General features: G+C 47.5%; 1 protein-coding gene across 2 annotated transcripts in view; it reads left to right on the top strand.

The window, feature by feature from the left end:
• Positions 1-6,981: 6,981 nt before the first annotated feature.
• Positions 6,982-26,232, top strand: part of Brpf3 (bromodomain and PHD finger containing 3) — a 39,596-nt gene continuing 20,345 nt past the window's right edge. For both annotated transcript variants that reach the window (XM_070023883.1, XM_070023882.1), the window contains exons 1-7: positions 6,982-7,126; positions 11,324-12,797; positions 16,959-17,115; positions 19,543-19,674; positions 23,773-23,901; positions 24,200-24,512; positions 25,414-25,716. In XM_070023883.1, coding sequence (XP_069879984.1) covers positions 11,350-12,797; positions 16,959-17,115; positions 19,543-19,674; positions 23,773-23,901; positions 24,200-24,512; positions 25,414-25,716 — 2,482 coding nt within the window. In that variant the 5' untranslated portion in view covers positions 6,982-7,126; positions 11,324-11,349. The remainder of the gene's footprint in view (positions 7,127-11,323; positions 12,798-16,958; positions 17,116-19,542; positions 19,675-23,772; positions 23,902-24,199; positions 24,513-25,413; positions 25,717-26,232) is intronic.

Raw genomic sequence — 26,232 nt, 5'->3', positions numbered from 1 at the left:
TTTTATTTTTTTATTTTTTTTTGTCGGTCGTGGGGCTTGAACTCTGGGCCTGGGTGCTGTCCCTCAGCTCTTCAGCTCAAGGAGAGCGCTCTACCACTTGAGCTACAGCGCCACTTCCGGTTTTCTGGTGGTTTATTGGAGATAGGAGTCTCAACGGTCTCTCCTGCCCGGGCTGGCTTTGAACCGCGATCCTCAGATCTCAGCCTCCTGAGTAGCTAGGATTACAGGCGTGAGCCACCAGCGCCCGGCCACTTTTTCCATTTATAAATGACTAAATTCTCTTGTTTTGTGCCAGTCCTGAAGCTTGAACTCAGGACCTGAGTGCTGCCCCTAAGCTTTGTTGCTCAAGGCTAGTCCTCTACCACTTGAGACACAGCTCCATTTTTGGCTTTTTTGGTAATTAACTGGAGAGTAGAGTCTCATGGACATTCCTGCCTGGGCTGGCTTTGAACAGTGATACTCAGATCTCAGCCTCCTGTGTAGCTAGGATAATAGGTATGAACCTAGGCTGAAAATTGTTTTTGGCAGTAGTAGAGTACTGAACCCAAGGCCTCATGCTTGGACCATGTTCCAGTGCTTTTTTTCTTATTGTTATTCTGGTTATTTATTTATTTTTCTTAGTTATGGCATCTGTTTTTGCCTAGAACCAGCCTTAGACTACAGTCATCTTACCTGTGCCTCAGGTGTAGACAAGATTATAGCTGTGACCCACTGTGTCCAGAGATCTTGCAAATTTTTAGACTGAGATCCTCTGAATCTCCTGAGTAACTGGGATTACAGGCATTACCACTATGCTTGGCTCAATGGTACCTTCCCTCTTAAGTGCTTATGTTTTGTGGTATGACCCAGTTATTAATATGCTTGGCTGTATTCTTATGATAGATGATGATGAATGCTTTTGAGTCTGAAAGTATACCCTTTTCACCTTTGTGGCCTTAACAGACATAAAATGAAACCTGGTCTGTCAACAGCTCACAAGTAATTACTGAATGGATATGTATTGTGTGACTAAAAGGCGCTGGGGAGAAGGTGAGCGGTTCTATGGGATCACTTCCTCCTCAGTCCTCAGCCCAGCAGAAACCCTGAGTGCTCACTCTTCCCAAACTCCCAGGTTGCAGTGGCTGAGGCAGCATTGTAATGATTCATCTCTGATGTTTCTCCTTGTCCCTTTCTCCTTCTCTACCACCTCTTCCATCTTTCTAGAGAATGCCTTATTTCACCATACCTAAAGTAAATACTTCCTGGTTTACCAATCTCCTGTTTCTAGTTTATCTTACATATAAACATAACAAGGATAATAATACTTTCTTTTAAAAATGGTTCTGAGGGGCTGGGAAGGTGGCTCCGTGGTAGAGCGCTTGCCTTGCATGCCTGAGGCCCTGGGTTCGATTCCTCAGCACCACTTAAGCAAAAAGAAAAAAGCCAGAAGTGGCACTGTGGATCAAATGGTAGAGGGCTAGCCTTGAGCTGAAGAGTTGAGGGACAGCGCCCAGGTTCAGAGTTCAGGCCCCATAACTGGACCCCCCCAAAAAAAAAACTGAAAAAAAAAAAACAACTAAAAATGGTTCTGAGGATTGAAGTCGGGGCCTTAAACTTGCGAAGCAGGTACTCTTCCACGTAAGCTATATACCAGCCATTTCAAGATAGGGCTTTGCTGTATGCCGAGCCAGTCTGGATTGTGTGTTACAGAGGATGACTGGCATGGACCACTGCACCCGGCCCTTGTGCTCCCCTTGGAGCTGAGATGACAGGCTTGTACCCCTTCACCGAGCCATTGCTGGAGAGGAATCACCAACTCTTTTTTTTTTTTTTTTGTGCTGGACTCAAATCATTATCCTCCAATATCCATTTTCCCAGTAGCTAGGATTATTAGCTTGAGCCAGTTAATAATATTTATTTCAAAGAATTAAGTGGTGGGCTGGGAAGGTGGCTCAGGGGTAGAGCGCTTGCCTTGCATGCCTGAGGCCCTGGGTTCAATTCCTCAGCACCACATAAGCAAAAAGAAAAAAGCCAGAAGTGGTGCTGTGGCTCAAGTGGTAGAGCACTAGCCTAGAGCTGAAGAGCTGAGGGACAGCGCCCAGGCCCAGAGTTCAGGCCCCACGACTGGACCAAAAAAAAAAAAAAAAAAAGAATTAAGTGGTGTGTACATTGGGCCCATTTTATACATTTGTTAAGAGTTTCTTTAGAGAATCACCTCGTTCTCATGTCCTCCTGTTCTAGTAGTAAACGCAGGACAGACCACTTTGCCAGAGTAGCACACCCATACGACAAAAGGTACAGATCGAAGGAGACACCGGGTGCTGGTGGCTCACGCCTGTAAACCTCACTACTCAGGAAGGAGGCTGAGATCTGAGCAGCATCGCTCAAAGCCAGCTCAGGCAGGAAAGTCTCCTTGAGAATCTTATCTTCAATTAACCACTCAAAAAACAGAGTTGGCACAGCACTAACTAGACTTGAGCACAAAGAGGCTCAGTGTTCCAGAGGCTCGGAGTTCAAGACCCCCTACCAACATTTATTTAATGAACAATAAAAAAAATAAAGAGACCATGTACTAATCCTATCATTTGAGTTCCTCAACGTGACCCTGCCTAAAGCTAGATGTACCCTTGCCTGAAGCTAGATTTCCTTTATTAGTTAACTAGTTTGAGATGGTTTTAAGGGAAGAAAGATTTTTGATAAAATACTAAGCACAGTGCCTGGGGCATAACTGGACATTATTATTATTATTATTATTATTGTCAGTCCCAGGACTGGTCCTGGGAGCTGACTCTGAGCTCTTCAGCTCAAGGCTAGCACTCTACCACTGGAGCCACAGCACCACTTCTGGTTTTCTGGTGGTTAATTGGAGATAAGAGTCTCAGGGACATTCCTGCCAGGCTGGCTTTGAACCACCATCTTCAGATCTCAGCCTCCTGAGTAGCTAAGATTACAAGCGTGAGCCACTGGCACCCAGCTTGGACATGATTTTTGTCATTCCTAGTCCCTTGCCAATCTCCTACTCAACTCAACTTTCTTCCTTAACATCTGCCCATGTGGACCAGCTAGGAGGATTTCCTTACTACTTGCATATTGTCCTTTGCCATGGCTGCCCTGTCAGCAACCTAATGATATTATTTCAGTGTTCTGTACTGTCCACCAATTCACTTCTATCACTGTTTAGAACCTAGAGAGGCTTCTCACCCTCCAAGAGGCCTTCTTTGGGTAATGTGGCTCCATGCTCACAATGCCTTATCTGGTTTTTCTTCTATGTCTTTTCTGGCTTGCTTCTTGATTGCACATTACTCAAGGCTTGGGAAAAAAATAAAATGTATCTTTATATGTATCACTTGTTCTTTCTAAGTGGAGATTTTGTTCCAAAGAAACCAGTAAGTATTAGACACATTGTTGTGGTCCATAAAGATTTGTTTTAGAAATGAATGGATTTCAATTTAGAGGGCATGGTATTCTATTTAAGACCTTTTGTTCCCAGTATAGAGGTATATACATCAATTGTAGTAGGAGTGGGGCTGAGGTAAGGGAATGGAAAGTTCAAGTCAATCTTGGCTACCTAGTGATTGCAAGGACAGCTTGGACGAGTCAATAAAATAAAGTAGTCTTGTTAATCTATCTAAACATATCTAAACATTTTCCTACACTCCTTCCCCCAGTCCTGGGGTTGAGCTCAGGGCCTGGGTGCTGTCCCAGAGTCTCACAGACTTTCCTGCCTTGGCTGGCTTTGAACCACAATCCTAAGTAGTTAGGATTACAGGTGTGAGCCACCAGTGCCCAGATAAATTTATTCCTTTTTCTAGGCAAATTTTGTATTCTTAAACCATTTGCACTGCAGCATAAAAAAATGATTCCAATCTCTAACACTCTCCAACTCTGGTTTCAGATTTCTTTTAGACAAGTGTCTAAGGAAGGACTATTCAATTTAAAAAAAGATTTAGCAAGAACTGTTTTTTCTTTTAATATTTTTCCCCTTTTCTTTCTTTTTTCTTTTCTTTTCTTTCTTTCTGTCAGTTGTGGGGCTTGAACTCAGCCTTGTGTTAACCTTGAGCTCTTCAGCTCAAGGCTAGCACTCCACCACTTCAGCCATAGCACCACTTCAAGTTTTCTGTTAGTTAATTGGAGATAAGAGTCTCAAGGACTTTCCTGCATAGGCTGGCTTTGAATCACGATCCTCAGATCTCAGCCTCCAGAGTAGCTGGGATTATAGGCGTTAGCCACCTTCGCAGGGCTTTATTATTATTTGTTTATGTGATACCGAGGAATAAAACCCAGGGTCTCTTGCATGCTAGGCAATCATTCTACCACTTAGCCATATTCCCAGTCCCAGGGCTGTTTTTTCTTATCATACATGTTTTATTACTCCAGTGAGAATGGTATCTGACCCTTCAGAGGGTCCCAGCCCTGGAAGCTCTTGATAAGAGGGAAGCATTAACAAAGATATCCTGAGATGGTGAAAAGAAAAAAAAAAAAAAGAAAAAAGAATGTAGGGAAATGGAGACTTTCTGTTTAAGTTCTAAATAAAACATTCTCTGACTCGAAATAAACTAGTTTTCTATTTAAGAGATAGAAGATTAAGAAAAAAACAGGTATTTGAAATTAAAGGTGCAAACTTTTTTTTTAAAAAAACTTAATTGCTGTGTGGTTTAAATGGAAGGGCCAGGGACTGATGAATTTAAATTCTTTAAAATAGCTAAAGATTAAAGTGAATTAAATTTAGTGCCTCTGGGATTTCTTGATACATGATCCAAATTTGTTTTTAATCACATAATTGTCCCACATTACATTTAAGATTACATCATATTGAACTGGTTTATGTGTGCAATTATACTAACAGAAACAAATTCCAAATGTTAAAAATAAAAATGAGGACAACTGTAATGTTGTCATTGAAAAAAGTAGGAGTTGATGGGCTGGGAAGGTGGCTCAGTGGTAGAGGACTTGCCTTGCATGCATGAGGCCCTGGGTTCAATTCTTCAGCATCACATAAGCAGAAAAAAGCCAGAAAGTGTCACTGTGGCTCAAGTGGTAGAGCGCTAGCCTTGAGCTGAAAAGCTGAGGGACAGCGCCCAGGCCCACAGTTCAGGCCACAGACCGACCCCCTCCCCCCAAAAAAGGATGAACAAAGTTATATTTTGTATTTTAAAAGAACAAGGACTGAAATTCAGTATTCTTGTTTCTGTTCAACTTCAGAAAAATTTCCCCCCTTTAGCTAAAAGTAATTGCCGAGTTCTCCTGTCTCTGGGGCTTTCCTTTCGGTAATTAGTCATCTTTCCTTCTACACCTTTCCTCTAAATGATTATTCCCTCTAGTTTAGAACACTTGCCAGTAATTCGTGCCATTTCATCTTCATAGCTTTCAAAACACTGCCCTGCTCTTGCTGAGCGCCACAAACCTTTCTTCTTAAAAATCACTTAACACATTTTTTTTTGTTTTTGTTTTTGGCACTCTTTCCCTTAAGATGCTACGGAACATCTACTCCGAAAACACCTTTGTAATGCAAACGAGCTTCCCTGCTCTAACCAAATTTTTAAATTTAAAATATATTTACATTCTTTAGGCCACGGAACACCTACAAAGTAGCAATACATTCACTTTAAGCATTGGGAAGACTCGCATCGGAAGATTTTTTTAAAAAACTCATTCTTCATCTCTATTTTCTGGAGTCACCAGAACCAAGCCAGCAAGTGGCAAAGTCTCACCAGCTACCTCACCAGCGCGGGCACAGGAAACGCTTTCAAAATCTGTCATTCATCTTCCTATTTGATGACAGCTGATCCACGTATCCTTTACAAATAGCATTCAACATTAGTGCTTAAGACTTCCCTCATGGGAGGTCAGCTTTCTAATTATGGGCGAAGGCGGGTGTGTGTGTGTGTGTGTGTGTGAGGTGGCAAAGGAGTCTTCCTCCTCTTCTATCGATTTATTGGTCGAAACAAAAGCCGGTTGGCTTTCATCTGGGAAGTCTGAAGTTGCATCTGTTTCAGAGCCGCCTAGTGCACGCGATTCCCTGACTCCGAGCCAAATCAGATTCTGAAGGCGAGAACGCGTTTCCCACGCCTGCAGTGACAAACGAATTACCAGGCGTGCCGAAGTCGACTGTCAAACTTTTGTGTTTGCGCTCGTGAACCGGCGCTGCGCGGGCGGCACGCGTGGGCCCGTCAGGTCGGTCTTCCTGGAAGCCGGGCCCAGCGCGGGGCGAGGGGCTCACCTGCCAGGCTCACCTGTGCGCGCGGGCGCGGCTCGGGGCCGGCCGTCCTCGCCGGGGCGGGGGGTGGGGGGCGCAGCCCGCCGAGACCCGCGCGGGACCGGACGGGACTTTCTGGGCGTCGTGCGGGGCATCTGAACCCCAAGAAACTACATGCCGGGTTTGGCCTCCGTAACTGCCCTGGCTTCACCTTGGCAGGAGCCCCCCTTCCCCCAGCGCGAGGAGGGGGGCGGGGTCCCCGAGCCGGGGCTCCCTCCCTGCCCCGCACCGGGAGTGGACACCCCAGTTTTTGCCCACCCCCCCCCCCCCGCCTTCCTCCGCTCCCCCCGCCCCCCGTCGGGCTCGCGCCGCGGCGGGCAGGGCCGGGATGAACCGGGGCTGAGCCCGGCACTGGCCGGGTTTCTGCTCGGTGCCCCCGCCGCGCCCGCACCGCCACCGTGAGGCCGAGCCGGGGACGGTGCCCCGCGGTGGCGGCGCCGCGCTCCGCTCCGCGCAGCCCCGGCCGCCGCCGCCGCCGCCGCGCCGGGCACGGGCGGGGGGAGTTCTCCCCCGTTCCCCCCTCTTTTCGCGCTCTCGCTCCAGTTCGGCGGGAGAGCCCGCGGAGCCGGGGCGGGAGCGAGGGAAGGGGTGGAGGTGGCGGGGGTGGGGGAGGCCGGAGGGGCGGGTCCTGCCTGGGGGCTGAGCCCTCCCTCCCCTCGGCCCGGCTCCGTGGCGGCGGCGGCGGCGGCGGCGGCTCCTTTCCCCTCCTCCCCCGGGAGCGGCGGCGGCGGCGGCGGCCGGGCCGGGCCCCCAGCGCGGGCCGGGAGGGGCAGGCGGAGGTCGGCGCGGGAGGAGACCGCGCTCAGCTCCCCAAGGCGGCGCCGACCTGCACGGCGGCCGGCCCGCCCGCGCCCAGGGGCCCCGAACGGTGGGGCCCGGCCGGCGGCTGAGGTAATGGGGGCGGCACGGAGCGGGGGCGGGGGGCAGCGGGGCCTAGGGATTGCGCTGGGTGGGGGAGGAGAGCCGGGAGGTGGGGGCAATTTTCCCGAGAGGGGTGGAGGCGGCGGGAACGCATTCCCCTGGAGCGCGGGCGGCGGCGGGGGTGGGGGGGGGAGAGAAGACGGGCGTGGGGGGAGCTGAAAAGCCAGGACCCCCTCCCGCACCCGCCATCTTGCCTCCCCCCCTCCCCGGCTCTGGAAGCGGAGCCGCCAAACCCCACCCCCCGCCATGCTCTCCAATTGGCCAGGCCGAGGAAGGGTTCCGCCCCCGGTGCCTCCTTAGGATTCCCAGTTCCTATTGACGGGCAGGGCCGGCGGCCAATGAGCGCTTATCTCTGCGTCGCTCGTTCGCTGGCGCTCGCTTTTCCCGTGTTGGGGTCTGACTCCTCGTCAGTCCGTCTCGGTGCGCTCGCCCTCCTCGGCTAGGGGCGAGCCAGCTATTTCCCTTCTTTCTCCTCCGAGGGGTGTCAAGATTCTTCTCGAAGAGGTGCTCCTTTTAAAGGGGCAGGCGCCTTTGACTGGGGGCTTGCCTTGTGGCCTGGGGATCTTGTGTGGTGTGCTAGGGGGTCCGTCTAGTTGCAGAAACTTCGCAGGCTTTGGGTGGGGGTCCGGGCGGGGGCGTGGGGGTGTGGGCCCAGGGGCTGCTGAGAAAGTGTCTGAGGTGAGGGTGGGCATATCTTGGAAGTTCGTGAGGGGAAAGAACTGCTCCTGACCGGGAAACTCCCGCCAAAAATGTCAGCTCCTTGTGGGCGAAAGTCACTCGGGTTTGCTCCGCCGCAGCCCTCCCTCCCCTCGGGGGCGGGCCCGCCGGGTGTGGGCGGCGCGGGGTCTCGAGGCTTGGGGAGGGGCGTGGGGAGGGCTGAAGGTGGGCGGAGGTCGAGGGGCTCCGAGCTGCTGCGGAGCAGATGTGTGTGTGAGGCGGAGGTGGGGTGGGGAGTAGATGTGCCTAGGGGCACCCTGCTTTTTTTTTTTCTTGCCAGTCCTGGGTCTTGAACTCAGGGCCTGGGCACTGTCCCTGCTCAAGGCTAGCACTCGACCACTTGAGCCACATCTGGCCTTTTCTGTGTATGTGGTACTGAGGAATCGAACCCCCAGGACTTCATGCATACTAGGCAAGTACTCTACCACTAAGCCACATTCCCAGCCCGCACCCTGCTTTTTGAGGGGTGAGGAGTACAGCAGGTCTATGGGCTGTGTGTCTACCTGGCCGGCACTGCTCCTCAGTCCAGTTTTGTTTGCTTGTTGTTTTCTAGAATGGGGGCTTGAAGTCAGGTTGGGGACACTGTCTCTTAGCTAGTGGGTTTGTGCGCTTGTACTTGTGCGCCAGCCCTGGGACTTGAACTCAGCTTGGACTCTGACTCTCAGCTTTTTTTTCTTTTTTTGGTCGGTCGTGGGGCGTGAACTCTGGGCCTGGGCACTGTCGCTCAGCTCAAGGCGAGCACTCTACCACTTGAGCCACAGTGACACTTCTGGTTCTAGTGGTTTATTGGAGATAGGAGTCTCACGGTGTTTCCTGCCGGGGCTGGCTTTGAACCGAGATCCTCAGATCCTGAGTAGCTAGGCTTACAGGTGTGAGCCACTGGTGCTCAGCTTTTTTTTTTTTGGGGTCCAGTCGTAGGGCCTGAACTCTGGGCCTGGGCACTGTCCCTCAGCTCTTCAGCTCAAGGCTAGCGCTCTACCACTTGAGCCACAGCGCCACTTCTGGCGTTTTTTCTTTTTGCTTATGTGGTGCTGGGGAATCGAACCCAGGGCCTCATTCATGCAAGGCAAGTGCTGTACCACTGAGCCACCTTCCCAGCCCTGAGGCTGGTGCTCTTACCACTTGATTCATAGCTCTACTTCTGGCTTTTTGGTGGTTTTCCTTCCTGGGCTAGTTTTGAATGATCCTGAGATCTCAACCAGCTCCAGCTTGTTTATTTCAGGCACACCTAGGGATGGGAAGTTGTATTAAATAAGGATGTTAATTCTGTGTTAACAGCAACTCTTAAGAGGTAGATATAACTATTGCCCTCACTTTTTGTTTTGGGTTGGTCCCAGGGCTTGAACTTTGGGCCTGGGCGCTGTCCCTCAGCTCTTCAGCTCAAGGCTAGCACTCTACCTCTTAAGCCACAGTGCCACTTCCAGTTTTCTGGTAGTTAATTGGAGATAAGAGTCTCACCGACTTTTCTGCCTGGGCTGGCTTTGAACTGTGATCCTCAGATTTCAGCCTCCTGAGTAGCTAGGATTACAGGCCTGAGCCACCAGCTCTCAGCTTATTATTGCCCTCATTTTACTAGTGGAATATGGAGGCCAAGGGAGATAAAGAAACTTTCTCCTGGTCACATAGGGCCAAGATTAGAAACTAGATTGCTCCCAGAGCCTCTTTTTATGTCAGACTATAGCATCTTCATGGTGTTCTTTTTTTTTTTTTGGTCAGTCTTGGGGCTTGAACTTGGCTTGGGTGTTGTCCCTGTGCTCTTTAGCACTCTTACCACTTGAGTCACAGTGCCACTTCCATTTTTCTAATGGTTTATTGGATGTAAGTGTCTCACGGACTTTCCTGCCCAGGCTGGCTTTGAACTGTGATCCTCAGATCTCAGCTTCCTGAGTAGCTAGGATTACAGGCGTGAGCCACTGGCACCCTTCTCTTCATGGTGTTGTTAACTCCCATTTGAGCAGGTGAGAAGATCTGATAGAAATTTTAGCTTTATCACTTACTAGCTTTCAATTGAGTAACTTTCTGAGCTTCTGTTTCTTCCTCTGTAAAATGGAGACTGATAATATGGATGCATACTGTTACCCAAGGTAGTAGAAGGAAAAGGGCTCAGTAAACGTACTAAGTTCTTGTTCCCATCTCCACTTTATACAGTTGGTTGATCCTGCAGTCACAGTGATGTACTGTTTTTCTTCCTGGAATCCTTCTCTCTGTTTGTACTTTTGCTATCTCTCTGCTCAGGGTGTAGGGCATCATGACCCCATAAGCTTTCCTGGTAGTGATGGCCTTGGTAACTGGCTTCTACAGCTCCTTACCAGATTCTCATACTTCCCTCCATTCAGAGAATGACGTGAAAAATGCCAGGACTTTCTCTTTGCTCAACAGGGTAGATAAAAGTATTTTAGGAGAAAGGAACTTTTGAGGTGGCAATACATTGAGAATTTACCTCAGGTACTATCCCAGTCACCTTGGATGGATTAGACAGCCTGGGTGCTGCCTTTTGCAGGGAATTCCATCTGCTATCATTTGAAGGCCTGAGGCTACCTGTATAGGCATTTCAGATGCCTTCACTCTGGGAAAGGCCAAGAGTAAGATGGGTTGGAAGAGGGCTCTAGCTAGGCCTGTGAAACTTTGATATTCTGTGACACAGCTAAGTATACAGTAGAGAACTTGACAATGGGTGCTGTTTGAGTTTCTTCCTTTCCTTTATTTTTCTTTCTTTCCCCCTTATCAACATCTACCACTCCCTCTTACATGGTCTTACTATGTGTCCTGGGTTGTACTTCTAGGCTCAAATGATCCTCCTGCCTCACGCTCCCAGTTAGCTGGGAATATAGGCATGCACCTTTGTGCCCAGCTTGTTGTTGTTGTTTTCCTGAAGTCTTAACCTCTTTCTTCTTTTCCATTATTAGCTGTCCTACAGCCCTATGTATATCATTAGAACATGAGAGCATTAGAATATTGGAGCACCAGACAGAGCTCCTTGGGGACAAGGGTCTTGAATGTTTAGTTTCTGCTTTCATTCACCTAATACTTATTGAATGATTTCTTAGGAGCGAGGCATCCTGGACACTGGGAATACAACAGTGAACAAAATAGTCCCCTCCCTTTCCCCCTCCCATAGAACTTACGTTTAGCGGGAGGAAGTAAACAAACATAATAAGTACATAAATCATGTAGCATGGTAGAAATGATGAGTGTTGCAGAGAAAAGTGAAACTGGGTGAAGAGTCTGTTGCTAGTAGTGGAGAGGGATTTGCAATTCTGGATAGAGAAAAGATCTCACTGAGAAGTGATGTTGTGCAGACTTGAAAAAGACGAAGCTTTGTAGATGCTTAAGAGGCATGTTGTTCACACAGAGGGAACAACATCTGCTTTCAGTGGCCACTTGGAAGGGTGAATGGGTGCATGCATACATAGATGTTCAACTCACAGTTTCTTGGCCTTCTTTCCTTAGGCCTATCTCCCTGGTTACCAAGTGCCATGAGGAAGCCTCGCCGGAAATCTCGGCAAAATGCCGAGGGCCGACGTTCCCCATCCCCCTACAGTCTCAAATGCTCACCCACTCGGGAGACCCTGACATATGCTCAGGCCCAGCGAATTGTTGAGGTGGACATAGATGGACGTCTACATCGGATCAGCATCTATGATCCACTCAAGATCATCACTGAGGATGAGCTGACTGCTCAGGATATCACTGAATGCAATAGTAACAAGGAAAACAGTGAGCAGCCTCAGTTCCCCAGCAAGTCTAAGAAACCCTCATCCAAGGGCAAAAAGAAGGAGTCCTGCTCCAAACATGCATCCGGCACTTCCCTCAACCTCCCACAGCCCAGCTTCCGCCTAGTGGATCTAGGCACCCAGACAGAAGCGCCCCCATTGCCTGCTGCCTATTATCGCTACATTGAGAAACCACCTGAAGACCTGGATGCAGAGGTAGAATATGACATGGATGAGGAGGACCTTGCCTGGTTGGACATGGTGAATGAGAAGCGGCGAGCAGATGGGCACAGTGTGGTGTCAGCAGATACTTTTGAGTTTCTGATGGACCGGCTGGAGAAAGAGTCATACTTGGAGAGTCGCAGTAGTGGGGCCCAGCAGTCACTCATTGATGAAGATGCTTTCTGCTGTGTGTGCCTGGATGATGAATGCCACAACAGCAATGTCATTCTCTTCTGTGATATCTGCAACCTGGCTGTACACCAGGAGTGCTACGGTGTGCCCTACATCCCTGAGGGCCAGTGGTTATGCCGCTGCTGCCTGCAGTCTCCTTCTCGGCCTGTAGATTGTGTTCTTTGCCCCAATAAGGGTGGCGCCTTCAAACAGACCAGTGATGGGCTCTGGGCCCATGTAGTGTGTGCCATCTGGATCCCTGAAGTCTGCTTCTCGAACACTGTGTTCCTGGAGCCTATTGAGGGCATCAACAACATCCCACCTGCCCGCTGGAAACTAACCTGCTATATCTGCAAGCAGAAAGGGCTGGGTGCCGCCATCCAGTGCCATAAAGTAAACTGCTACACAGCCTTCCATGTGACGTGTGCACAGAGGGCTGGTCTCTTCATGAAGATTGAGCCGATGAGAGAAACCAGCCTCAATGGTACCATCTTCACTGTGCGCAAGACCGCCTATTGTGCGGTCCATTCACCGCGAGGTGCTGCCACCACCAGGAAGAAGGGTGATTCCCCCCAAAGCCTCAGTGAGGCTGGGGATGAGGAGGGGTTGAAAGAGGGTGGTGGGGAGGAGGAAGAAGCAGAAGAAATAGAGGAGGAGGAACAGGAAGGCCAAGGTGGGGTGGGAACCCCCCTCAAGGGAGTACCCAAGAAGAACAAGACAAGTTCGAAGCAAAAGATCAAGAAGGAGCCAGAGGAAGGAGGCCGAGACACACCCTCCAATGTTCCCTTGGTCACTGTCCCACAGATACCTTCTTGCAGGTGAGCCTGCCCAGAGGGCTCTTTAGGGACCCATGGTTTCCTTTTGTTTGGGGCTTGGGCCCTGGGCCAGGCCAAATATGGTTGGTGGATGTGTGGGCTCTTTTATGTCTCCCAAGATAAACTTTGGAGCCTAGGTATACATAGGCTGTTTTGTGGTTGTGTTTTTTCCCTCCAAGTAATGTGTTTCCTTTGGTTCAGGATGAAACAAAGTGGTTAAGTTGCTTAGAAACTCAGGTGACCGGTTACTTAGGGCAATATTTTTTTCTTTTTCTTTTTTACATTCAGAATCAGATCAGATTTCTTCAAAGGAAAGAGAGGGTTCAGCAATACTATTTTCTAGTGCACCTGACATATTTACCATGGATGACTTTTATTTCATGTCTTACAAAATACAGGGTGCCAGCTGGCTGCCAGCGCCAAAGGCAGTATTTTTGAAAAGGGAGAATAAGTCCCATCTTGGACAAAACAATTCTTCATTGCTAGAACTGTTCCATGTACTTCTAGATGTTTAGCATCCCTGGTCTCTGTTAATGCCAGTTGCAGCTCCTCCCATTGCCCAATCTTAGTGACAACTTTCAGTGGTTCCATAAAATCAAAACAAAAACAAAAACAAATCCCAATGGGATAGAACTGTTCCTAATGGAGAATCACTCTGTCAAGGAGTTGACACATCTGCCCAACAAGCTGTCTTAAGTATTATGGAAACTTCATATGAGTAGGATAGTGGTATGAGAACATTAATAAAAATGTGCATTCAGATTTAGGGTAAAGATCAGCTATATTAACTAAGTCATGTGGGCCCCTGCTAAATTTGTAGAGAGATCATTGTGTTTGTGTCAAGCTATCAGATAACTAGAACTGTTAGAGGGATGGGATCGTAGACAGGGAAGATTTTCAGCAGAGGCCCACCTCAGGGGTGATCATATATAAAAAAATATATGGTATTAAAGCAAGAGGAGATTACTCATCTAATTCCGTCCTTGCACCTTCTCCCATATTCCCAGATAAAGAAACTGCAGCCCTGGAGGTAAAGTTTTTGTTCACTCCTTTGTTTATTCAATGAGATAATTTATTGAGCACTTACTATATGCCACATTCTGTCCTAAGGGATGAGACTAGGTGGAAAGCAATAGATTCTTGACTACAAAGGAGGGGCTTATGACACCTCTAGGTTGTATTGCTAGCCCTCAATGTGAAGATTAGAGATAAAGGAGTACTAGATGGTAGTAGAAGAATGGGTTGTTTGTGGGAAACAGGCAAACAGACTTGCCAGACTTTCCCAGACTTGCCAGGCCAGGCTGGGAAAAAGACAAAAGGAAGCTTTTGTTGTAAAAGCCTGTTGTAAAAGCATGGCCCAAGTTAGATTTCAGTGTCTGATTGTGTCTTCTGTACCCAGAGTTGTTCTGGGGCTATTTCTTTCTTGAAGTAAGTGTATTATGCTTAGTCTTCATCTGCAGGGTAGCCATGTCTCAAGGCCAGACTATAGTTATATTTCTTTTAGAGGTCTGTCCCAGGAACCAGCTGTACTTGCTAAAGTAATGAGACTGTGTGACCAAGCTGGGTGCTGGTGGTTCATGCCTGTATTCCTAGCTACTCAGAAGGCTGAAATCCGAGGATGATGGTTCAAAGCCAGCCTAGGCCGGAAAGTCTGTAAGACTCTTATCTCCAATTGACCACCAGAAAACTAGAAGTGGCGCTGTGACTCACGTGGTAGAGTGCTCACCTTGAGCTGAAGAGCTAAGGGACAGCGCCCAGGACCAGAGTTCAAGCCCTGTGATGACCAAAAAAAAAAAAAAAAAATTGTGTGATTATTGGCAACTTGCTTAATTGCTCTAAGCCTTAATTTATTTGTAAATGACTCTACCACATAGAATTGTGAGAAAAAAGCCTGGCGCTGGTGGCTCACCCCTGTAATCCTAGCTATTCAGGAGCCTGAGATCTGAGGATTGCGGTTCAAAGCCAGCCTGGGCAGAAAAGTCTGAGACTCTTATCTCCAACTAACCACCAGAAAACTGGAAGTGGCGCTGTGGCTCACGTGGTAGAGCGCTAGCCTTGACTTGAAGAGCTCAGGGACAGCGCCCAGGCCCAGAGTTCAAGCCCCATGACTGACCAAAAAAAAAGTGAGAAATGACATAAGTAAGACACTTAGAACAGTGCCTGGCAAATAGTAAGCGCTCAATAAATGGTGGTTTTTGCTGTTGCGGCTGTGTTACTCTTTTCCCTCCCTGCATAAATGTTGTTGGGACCCTCCATGTACAAGAGGTTGTAGACGGAGGGGGCTGCCTATCCAGGTGGGCAGGTGTGCTTGGCATGGGCATTGGTGGGGATCTGTCCTTTGGGGAAAGGTCTAAGTCTTGATTTTATAACCTTTGCTTTGGGCTAGGAATATCTGACTGGAGATGAGCAAGGCCTAGGTGAGTGATGTTCTGCCCAATGTGCCTGGCCTTTGGTTGCATCCTGATTAGCTATCCTAAGCTTCTTTTCAGCAGAATGGAATGAAGAGATGGAGCAGAAGAAACACTACAGGAGCACTGGGCCTTGTTTACTTTTTTGATAACCAATTTGGGGATGTCCCATAGTATAGCAGAGAGATCACAAATTCAGATACCACTAGGTCCACCATCTTACTAGCTGTGTTAATTGCTTTGACAGTACAACTTCTGTTTCGAAGCTGTGTTTCCATCTTTTATAACCTGGGTGTAATGTTACTCTTCTGTACAGTATAGGTATTAAAATAGATGGTAGGTACCTTTAAAATCCCCTCCCCCTTTCCCTGATATTACTGGTTTCAGTCCTGGTTTTCAGACTTTTCTTTTTTTTTTTTTTTTTTGGGTCCGGTCGTGGGGCCTGAACTCTGGGCCTGGGCGCTGTCCCTCAGCTCTTCAGCTCAAGGCTAGCGCTCTACCACTTGAGCCACAGCGCCACTTCCAGTTTTTCTTTTTGCTTATGTGGTGCTGAGGAATCGAACCCAGGGCCTCGAGCATGCAAGGCAAGTGCTCTACCACTGAGCCACCTTCCCAGCCCGCAGACTTTTCTTTAAGTTAGTTAAACTGGCTGAATTATTTGAGCCTCAATCCTCTTATACGTTTAGATTCAGTTTTTTTTTAATTTAATTGATTCAGTATTAAACAATTTTTTTTAGTATGCTGAAATTTAAAAAATGAATTTAAATTTAAAATAATAGTAATTTGTTATTGGCAGTAATGTGGTTTTAAATCGAGGACCTTGGATGTACCTACCACCTGAACCAGGCTTTTTTTTTTTTTTTTTGCCAGTCTTAGGGCTTGAACTCAGGATCTGGACACTGTTCCTGAGCTTCTTTTGCTAACACTCTACCACTTGAGCCACAGTGCCGCTTCTGGCTTTTTCTGTTTATGTGGTACTGGGGAATTGAACCCACTAAGTCACATTCCTAGCCTGTTTTTTTTTTTTTTTTTTTAAATGACAAACCAAGTGTTGTTTATCCAGGCATGATAGTGCAATCAGGAAGAAAGAGTTCCAGGTTATCCTGGACAACATAGTGAAGACCTTACATCGAAGCAAACCAGTGAACAGGCAAACAATGGTTATTGAATTGCATTTGGGCTCAGAAAGCTGTATCTTTATGCACGTCTCCTGTTTTTCCTTTTAGCTTGGGTATGGCTTACCCTCTGGTCTGGTGGGATCCTCAGTCACGGGGGGCAGGAAATAGTGGCCATATTGCCCATAGCTTCCCCAAATTCTGTCCCCTTTTGCCATTTCTATCAAAAGAGGGTGAGGGTGCTGGTGCATAGGCCTGCTTCTTCAGTACAAGACTAAGGGCTGGGGATGTTGCTCAAGTGCTAGAGCATCTGCCTGACAAGTACAAGGCCTTAAAGGAGCCCAGAACTACAGAAGATAAGAGTTCTAAGAGAGAGGCATTTTTTTTTTGGGGGGGGGGTGTTTTGTCTGAGGATCAGAGCTACAAGATAGGAAGTAGAAACACAAGTGAGATAATACTTCTTCCTGAGTCTGAGCTGCCTAACTTTGCTATTTTTTTTCCAGGCCTTTTCTGAGGTGAGGCAATTGGCCGCTCTATTCTATAAAAATAAGAAATAAACCAGGGTCTGGATAGAATGCAAAAGCTACGATATGGGACACCTACTGACCTTGTCTTTCACTTCCCCTGTGCCTCCACTCAAGGTTGAACAAGATCTGTAGTGGTCTCTCCTTTCAGAGGAAAAACCAATTCATGCAACGGCTTCACAACTACTGGCTGTTGAAACGGCAGGCACGGAATGGTGTTCCCCTCATCAGGCGCCTTCACTCCCATTTACAGTCCCAAAGAAACGCTGAGCAGGTAAGTGCAGCAGTGACTAGAGGCCTGGGGAAGGTAGAGAATGAAGAAGAGGAAACATGGTAGAGGTGGTGCTGGCTTCCCTTCCCAAGCCCTCTGTACAGCCTTTGCCTATATAAGGGATCACCTCTGTGGGCAGTCTGTCTCAGGAATAATCTCCAACACTACAGAGACTAAACCTGACAATGGGAGCAAATTCTGACCTAGGGCATGGGAGCATGAAGGAGCTAGCCCAACTTCCCATGTATATATGGGGGAAACCTTCCAAAAGTGGCAGAAGAGAAAATGGGTTTGAATATAGCCAATTCACATGGTGTGAATTAGGAAAAGGTGCCAGAAAATGCTATCTGCCAGAAAATCTATTAGAGTAAATATACAAATTTGCAATCTTCCTTGTGCACAATCTGTCCAGTTGTAGTGGCTGCTTGTCATTGTCACTTGGAGTTGCTGCACATTTAAGTTTTCTTTCTATGAAACAATTTCCTACCTCTTCCATTTTCCTGCACCCTATGCTGATCCCACTTCTTGCCCCTTAATGTCTAGAGTCCTTGCGCATCTGTTATCTGTTTATTTGGAGAATATGTTCACTGTCATAATTGACAATAACTGAATAGTTTCAGATTTTTGTCTTGTTCTCATCCCTCTGTTGGGCAGTACTCAGATTTGAACTCAGGGCCTCATACTTACTTGGTTTACTTGCTTGGCTGACCTGCTACCACTCAAGTCACTCCTCTAGATCTGCTTTTTTTGCTGTTATTTTGGAGATGGAGTCTTAAGGGCTTTTCTGCCCGGGTGGCTTCAATGTAATCCTCCAGATCTCAGTCTTCTGAGTAGGATTATATGAGTCACTGGTGCCTGCTTCTCATTCATTTTTTCTGTGCTCTTGTATGCTTTGGGATGCTTCCATGTGGATGTTGTTACCTGTAACTCAGATATTGGAAACTGAATTATCTTCCTCTTAGTGAGCTTATTTCCCATTTTTGTCATGGAACTCTTCTCTTTCCTTACCAGGAGTTCCTTGGAGTTAGTTTTGGCCATAAAGGTCATAGTTCATGTCCCATGAGTTGTTTGGAGGGATTTATCAGTACATGGCCCTTTATTGCCATTCTATATTCTTCCTATCCATGCTACCTTAACCTTAATGACAGCATTCTAGGTAGTTTCCAGTTTCTGCTTCATTCGTTGCTCTACAAGTGGTAGTATCTAACTCACATGCCAGTTTCTATTCTCTCACTTCCTTTTCCAGAGTGTATTTTCTTTCCACAAAGTCCATGATAAGGCTTTTTAGCTTGGCATTCGAGGCTTCATCTGGAACTGGATCTTCATGCCTTGTGAGGTTCCCCAGATTCTCTGCTGTTGCCTATGCATTTTGCTCAGTAAGCAAAGAATCACTAGTGGTTCTAGAAGAGGCCTTGCTGCTTTGGTCCTAGTGGTTCTAGAAGAGGCCTTGCTGCTTGCCCATCCATCTTTATCATTGTGTGTGAAGCTCTCATGAGATTGCTTTTTCCAACTTAACCCTACTCCCATCCTCTCTATATTGTATCCTCTCTGCATTGATATTCTCTTTTTTCTTTTTTTTCCATTCTTGGGGCTTGAACTCAGGGCCTGGGCACTGTCTCTGAGCTTCTTTTGCTTAAGGCTAGTACTCATCACTTGATTTGAGACACAGCACCACTTCTGTTTTTTTCTGTTTATGTGGTACTGAGGAATTGAACCCAGGGCTTCATGCATGCTAGGCAAGCACTCTACCACTAAGCCACATTCCCAGCCCAACTGTGACCTTCTCTAGGACAGATTCAAATTATTTGTTATTTTAACAAGTATTTTCAAACCTCTTAGTACAAGCTAATAGTAAAACCTTGACTTTGTTTTCTAGCCAAGTCAAAGCTCTAGAGTGAGATTTTTTTTCTACCCTTGAGGTGTCTATTAATTTTCCTCTGAAATTCTTTCTATGGCCCCTGCGGGCTATAAGTCATCCTGGGAATCCCTAGGGAATGAAGAGAGTCTCAGATCCTTCTCCAGCAGTGGTTCTTGTGCTTCAGTGAAGAAACAGTGTTAGAAGGTGGGGGAGATGGGCTGGAAAGGCACTCTGGCTCAGGGTCAGGGAAGGAACAAGATTGCTGTCTGCTGAAGCTCTGTGAGGTTGAACAGGGAGAGGCCTTGGGAAGGAAGGAGGCCCCAGCTCTTCCTCCTCTTACTTTTTTTTTGGGGGGGTCCGGTTGTGGGGCCTGAACTCTGGGCCTGGGCGCTGTCCCTCAGCTCTTCAGCTCAAGGCTAGCACTATACCACTTGAGCCACAGCGCCACTTCCGGCTTTTTTTTTTTTTTCTGCTTATGTGGTGCTGAGGAATCAAACCCAGGGCCTCATGCATGCAAGGCAAGCACTCTACCACTGAGCCACCTTCCCAGCCCCTCCTCTTACTTCTTGCAGCGAGAGCAGGATGAGAAGACTAGTGCAGTGAAGGAAGAGCTGAAATACTGGCAGAAGCTTCGGCATGATCTGGAGCGGGCACGGCTGCTGATTGAGCTGATTCGGAAAAGAGAAAAGCTCAAACGGGAGCAGGTAAGGAAGAGGCCCTAGCTCTGGGCTCTTGTTCAAGGTCCCTTCCTTCCTCTTATTCTTAGTGTGGTATTGAGAGACACAGGAGCCACTGCCTGGCCAGTCTTCTCTCCCTTTCCTCTCCAGCTCCACGGGTTCTAAGATCTGCATCCATTGATAGCTTCTGTGTTTTGGGGTTCTGCTTGCTGTGGCCCCAAACATAAGTTTAACCTATATACTTCAGTCCATACCTAGAGTTTCTGAGGGATTTTTGGAGGGAGGCTGACCTGACAAGTATTTTGAGAAGCTTCTTTTTGTTTTTTGTTTTTTGTTTTTTTTTTTGGTCGGTGATGGGGCTTGACCTCTGGGCCTGGGCGCTGGCCCTCAGCTCTTTAGCTCAAGGCTAGCACTCTACCACTTGAGCCATAGCTCCACTTCTGGCTTTTTCTGCTTATGTGATGCTGAGGAATCGAACCCAGGGCCTCATGAATGCAAGGCAAGCACTCTACCACTGAGCCACCTTCCCAGCCCTTGAGAAGCTTCTTAAGCCATCCTAATGGCATTTTGGTTGGAGAACCTCTGGCCTGAGATTCTTGCTTGGCCCTTAAACATTTGTACTCTTCAATTATATAAAAATTTGGGCCTCAGTTCAAAGAGATTCTGAGTCCTAAAACATGGAAGATGTTGAGATAGGTGATATAGTATAGTGATTTAGGAACTTGAGCTGTAGCACCAGACTGGGTTTAAATCCTGTGTAACATTAAACAAATTGCTTCATCTCTCAGTTCTATTTCTTCATCTGTAATATGGGGTTGATAATAGAGCTGCATCATAAGGATATAAAAACAGCTTATTACAGTGCCTGGCATATATTAAGGCCATAGAAGTGTTCATTGTTGTCATTATGTTGATAATCCTTGTCTTGCTGCAATATCTATTACAGTGTTAACATACATGGCAGAGAACTAATACTTTTTTTTTTTTGTCAGTCATGGGTGCCATCCCTGAGTTCTTCAGCTCAAAGTGAAGGCTTTATCATTTGAGCCAGAACACCACTTCTGGTTTTCTGGTGGTTAATTGGAGATGAGTCTCACGGACTTTCCTTGCCCAGGCTGGCTTTGAACTGCGATCCTCAGATCTCAGTCTCCTGAATAGCTAGGATTACAAGCGTGAGCCACTGGTGCACTGCTTAACTAGTACTATTAATTGAATGGTTGACAAGACAAAACTATTCTCTCAGGTCCAGGAATAGCAGTTTTACTCGCATGCTTCAGAGGCCTGCGTTAAGATTGTTCCTTTCTCTCTTTCTCTAAACCTTACATCACTGTTCAGCTCTAGCCTTTCTCTAGTAGACCAAAGGCCTTGAGATTCCATTTCTGTTCCTGGGCTGCTCTTGACTGCTCTTGACATATAAAAGGGCAAGTGAGAACCTCAAACCAGCAATGCCTATTCGAATGGCTTAAGAAGCTTTTCAAAATACTTAGGCAGGGGCCCGGAAGGTGGCTCAGTGGTAGAGTGCTTGCCTTGCATGCATGAGGCCCTGGATTCGATTCCTCAGCACCACATAAGCAAAAGAAAAAAGCCAGAAGTGGTGCTGTGGCTCAAATGGTAGAGCACTAGCCTTGAGCTGAAGAGCTGAGGGACAGCGCCCAGGCCCAGAGTTCAGGCCCCACGACCGGACTCCCCCCCAAAAAATACTTGGGCAGCCTCTCTTGGTATATATATTAAGGCTTATGCATGAGGCCATGGAAAACAGATTCAGGACCAAAACCACAGGTTCAAGCTATCAGTACTGTCCTAGATTTGGTACTATAGCTGAGCTTGTCTTCCTGTCTCTGATTCAGAGAAATAAGAGGGACAAGCCCTGGGGAAGCAGATAGGCTTCTTTTGATGTGGACAAGAGAGAGCTCTTCATATTCTAATCTGTGTCCACTTAAGTGTTTCATATTGTGCACACATGGGAAAGAACGTTTGTATAGCAGACCACTTTAAATATAGGGAGCTGAACTGGAGAGAGTGAGGGAAGGGGTGATATCCAAAAAAGACTCTAGGAAGTGGTACTGTGGCTCAAGTGATAGAGTGCTAGCCTTGAGGGAAAGAGCTCAGAGACAATGCTCAGGCACTGAGTTCAAGCCCCATGACCCATCTTAAAAAAAAAAATACTCTGTACCTGACTTATGTAACTCTAACCCCTTTATATATCACCTTTATAATAACAATTTTAAGAAAATATAAAACTATGAGGGAGCTGTTGCTTGAGGGATGAACCTGGAGGCCCTGGTCACCCTGGGTCACCTCAGATGCTTCAAGTGCTGACGGGATCAATTTCTCAGCACATTAGGGAGAAAATTCTGGTTTAAGGCACATTTGACTTCAATAGCATATAGTCCTTATATTAAGTCAGATCTAGGTTCAGATGCCTTCTCTGTTCTAGCCAGATGCATTTGACTAGTAACTTCATATTTTCTCCAAACCTCAGGCTTCCCATTTGTAAAATGGGGATAATAATTTTTCCTTCAGAATTATTGTGATTCATTGATGTAATATAAGTAAAGAAGCAATGTGGTATAATGGTCAAGAGCACTCACTGTGGAACCAGACTGTTTGGAACTATCTATCTCCTAACCTAGCCAATGGTGACCAGGAACCATTTTATCTCTCCGTGCTTTCACTTCTTTTTTGTAAAATACATCACTTATGCCTCCATCATATACTCACATTACGTAAAATATTAGAACATTACCTGGTACTCAGTGTGGATTATGAAAGCATTTTATAATCATGATAATTATTACTTCTACAAGTTTTAGTAAGATGTATGATGCATAGGAAACATTAACAAAATCATACCTGTTTTAGTCTATTTTTGGCTTCTATAATATCACAGGCTTAATAATTTAAAAAGAAATTCAGAACCAGGTGCCAGTGGCTCATGCCTATAATCCTAGCTACTCAGGAGGCTGAGAGGCTGAGGATCATGGTTCAAAGCCAGCCCGGCCAGGAAAGTACATGCGGCTCTGATCTCCAATTAACCACCAGACAACTGGAAATGGCGCTGTGGCTCAAATGGTAGAGCATTTATCTTGAGCTGAAGAGCTGAGGGACAGCGCCCAGGCCCAGAGCTCAAGCCCCATGACTGACCAAAAAAAGAAATTTGACTATAGTTCACAGTTTTGGAGATTGGGAAGTTGAGGGGCATGGTGAGTCTGATGAGGGCTCTCCTGCTGCATTATTTTCTCTTGGTGGAAAAGTAAAGGATGAGGGAGAGCTTGCCTTCATAACAAAACTACTCCAAGAGGAAGTAGCTCACTCCTGTGACAACTCCCCAGAGAACTCCGTTAAGCTGTTCATGAGAGTGGAATTCTCATGTCATAAACATCTCCCAGCTGGGTGCTAGTGGCTCAGTAATCCAACCTAGCTACTCAGGAGGCTGAGATCTGCAGATCACGATTCAAACACAGCCTGGGCAGGAAAGTCTGTGAGACTCTTAGTTCCAATAAACCACCAGAAAACTGGAAGTGGTGCTGTAGCTCAAAGTGGTAGAGTGCTAGTTGTGAGCAAAAGAGCTCAGGGACAGCACCAAGGCCCCTAGTTCAAGCCCCCTGACAGATTAAAAAAAAATACCTCCCATTAGATCCCACTTCCTAGCACCCGCATAGTGAGAATGAAGACTCCAACATTGGACTTTGGGGAGACATTCAAATCATAACACTGTTGATGTGATTATTCCTAAGCTGAGGATTGGGTGATAGCATTTCTTATCCTGGTCAGCTGTGAAAATCTTTTTTTTTTTTTTTTTGTCGGTCGTGGGGCTTGAACTCTGGGCCTGGGCGCTGTCCCTCAGCTCTTGAGCTCAAGGTGAGCGCTCTACCACTTGAGCTACAGCGCCACTTCCGGTTTTCTGGTGGTTTATTGGAGATAGGAGTCTCACGGTCTCTCCTGCCCGGGCTGGCTTTGAACCGCGATCCTCAGATCTCAGCCTCCTGAGTAGCTAGGATTACAGGCGTGAGCCACCAGCGCCCGGCTTGCTGTGAAAATCTTTGTATGCAATTGATGACAAGTTATGGAGACGATCCAGGGCCTTTGCAGGGATGTTGTAATTGCTTCCTGTCTCTCCTATAGATCAAGATCCAGCAGGCTGCCATGGAGCTGGAGCTGATGCCATTCAATGTTCTGCTCAGGACAACACTGGACCTGCTGCAGGAGAAGGATCCCGCACACATCTTTGCGGAACCTGTCAACCTGAGTGAGGCAAGTTCCCCCTACTTCCCAAGCAGCAAACCTGTTCTGAATTAGACACAGATTGAGACCAAGAAGGGGCTGGCCTCAATGTGTTCAGAACCAAGGGTGGGGGTGGTGTCTACTCACACCTGTACACTTGCCTGTGGTGAGTAGTTAGCAGGAGGTCAGGGTTGGGCCAGGGCCCTGAGGCACTGAGTTAGCCTGGCATGGCTAAACCAGAAAGTGGGGAAGCCAAAAGTGCCGGTGAAGGGTGCACCTGTTTGGCTAGTAAATGGTTGTTGTAATTGTACAGGTTTTATATGTTTAGGTTCCAGATTACCTGGAATTCATATCCAAGCCAATGGATTTTTCTACTATGAGGCGGAAGCTGGAGTCCCACCTGTACCGCACCTTGGAGGAGTTTGAGGAGGACTTTAACCTTATAGTTACCAACTGCATGAAGTATAATGCTAAAGACACAATTTTCCACCGAGCAGCTGTCCGCCTGAGGGACCTGGGAGGGGCCATCCTGCGGCATGCCCGGCGGCAGGCAGAGAACATCGGCTATGACCCCGAGAGGGGCACTCATCTCCCCGAATCACCCAAATTGGAAGACTTTTACCGCTTCTCCTGGGAAGACGGTGAGAAGCCCAGATGGATGGGGAGGAGAGGGACCAGGAAGAGTCACAAGGACAGGGCCCAGAGAGCTAAAGGTCAGGATGGGCCTTTGGCATTTTTTTTGTTTTTATTTTTGTTGGTCATGGGGCCAGAACTCTGGGCCTGGGCGCTGTCCCTCAGCTCTTCAGCTCAAGTCTAGCACTCTACCACTTGAGCCACAGCGCCACTTCCAGCTTTTTCTGCTTATGTGGTGCTGAGGAATCGAACCCAGGGCCTCATGCAGGCAAAGCAAGCATTCTACCACTGAGCCACCTTCCCAGCCTAGGCCTTAGAGTTTTAGAGTAGACTAATAAGCAAAGCCAGGGATAGGCACAGACTGGAGTGTGGAATAATTTCAAGGGTTAAAGTTCAGCTGTGCACTGAGCACTCTTGAATGGTAAGAAAAGAGTAGCTTTTAGGAAAGCTAAATCCTCACCAGGAGTCTTCTCTCTTGGATCCACTTTGTGTGGCATCGAAGCACGGGGCAGAGTATAATGCTGGTGTGAGCATGTTTCATTCAGAAGAGTACAGATGGAGGATCAGAAAAGTATAGATGCTTCTGAGCCCCACACTCTGCCTGCCCCTGCCCTCTGCCTGTCGATGGCAACAGCAAAATAATCACTGAGTCTTGTGCCTCCTCCATGGAGCCTGTAATCATGACTCCGTGAACTGCTTGACTGTGAACTGTTTCCTGCAGATATTTTCCACATTCTGACTTTGTCCCTGAGGCTGCCTTCCAGTCACCAATGTTACAGGCCAAGACCCTGTGATACTGCTGGAAGCCACTGGCCTAGACAGTCATACATCCAAAGGACTTGGTTTCTTTCTCTTGTCCTGGGCCAGGCAGGTCCTTCAGTTTCCTCTGTCCTCCCTTCTCCCTGACAGTGGACAACATCCTCATCCCAGAGAACCGGGCACATTTGTCCCCAGAGATGCAGCTGAAGGAATTGCTGGAGAAACTGGATCTGGTGAGCGCCATGCGGTCCAGTGGGGCCCGTACCCGTCGTGTCCGCATGCTACGCCGGGAAATCAATGCCCTTCGACAGAAGTTGGCACAGCCACCACCACTACAACCACCATCATTGAACAAGACAGTATCTAATGGAGAGCTGGCAGCAGGGTCCCGGGGGGATGTGGCTGTGTTGGAGCAGGTCCTGCAGGAAGAACCAGAAGATGACGGTGACAGAGGTGAGAGAAGGTCACAAGCATGGTGCTGAAGTGGGTGAGAGGGGCAAGGGTTAAGCCGACATCTCTTGGGAGTACTGTCCTCAGGTTTAGATCTGACCCTGTAGGCAGGCAAAATCCCTGGACAGTATCACACTTCCATATATGCTCAGGGAGGGGATAATATTCAAAATATTGAACGATCAATAAGATCTGTCAGAGTAGATATTGGCTTTGTATTGGACTGGGCTCCTGAGGGTCCCTTATGTAGATGTTTAGAAGTATTATGGTTTCAGTTTTTTGTTTTGTTTTGTTTTGTCAGTCATGGGGCCTGACTCTGGGCCTGGGTGCTGTCCCTCAGCTCTTTAGCTCAAGGCTAGTACCTTACCACTTGAGCCACAGCCCCACTTCCAGCTTTTTCTGCTTATGTAGTGCTGAGGAATCAAACCCAGGGCCTCATGCATGCAAGGCAAACACTCTACCACTGAACCACCTTCCTAGCCCCCCCCCCCCCCCCAAAGTCTTTTCTTACCAGGCTGG

The sequence above is a fragment of the Dipodomys merriami genome, unplaced genomic scaffold, assembly GCF_024711535.1.
Source record: "Dipodomys merriami isolate MVZ:Mamm:240054 unplaced genomic scaffold, mDipMer1.0.p SCAF_16, whole genome shotgun sequence".
Classification (NCBI taxonomy): Eukaryota; Metazoa; Chordata; class Mammalia; order Rodentia; family Heteromyidae; genus Dipodomys; species Dipodomys merriami.
Note: the sequence above shows the minus strand (reverse complement) of the source record. Positions and strands in the feature narration are given on the sequence as shown.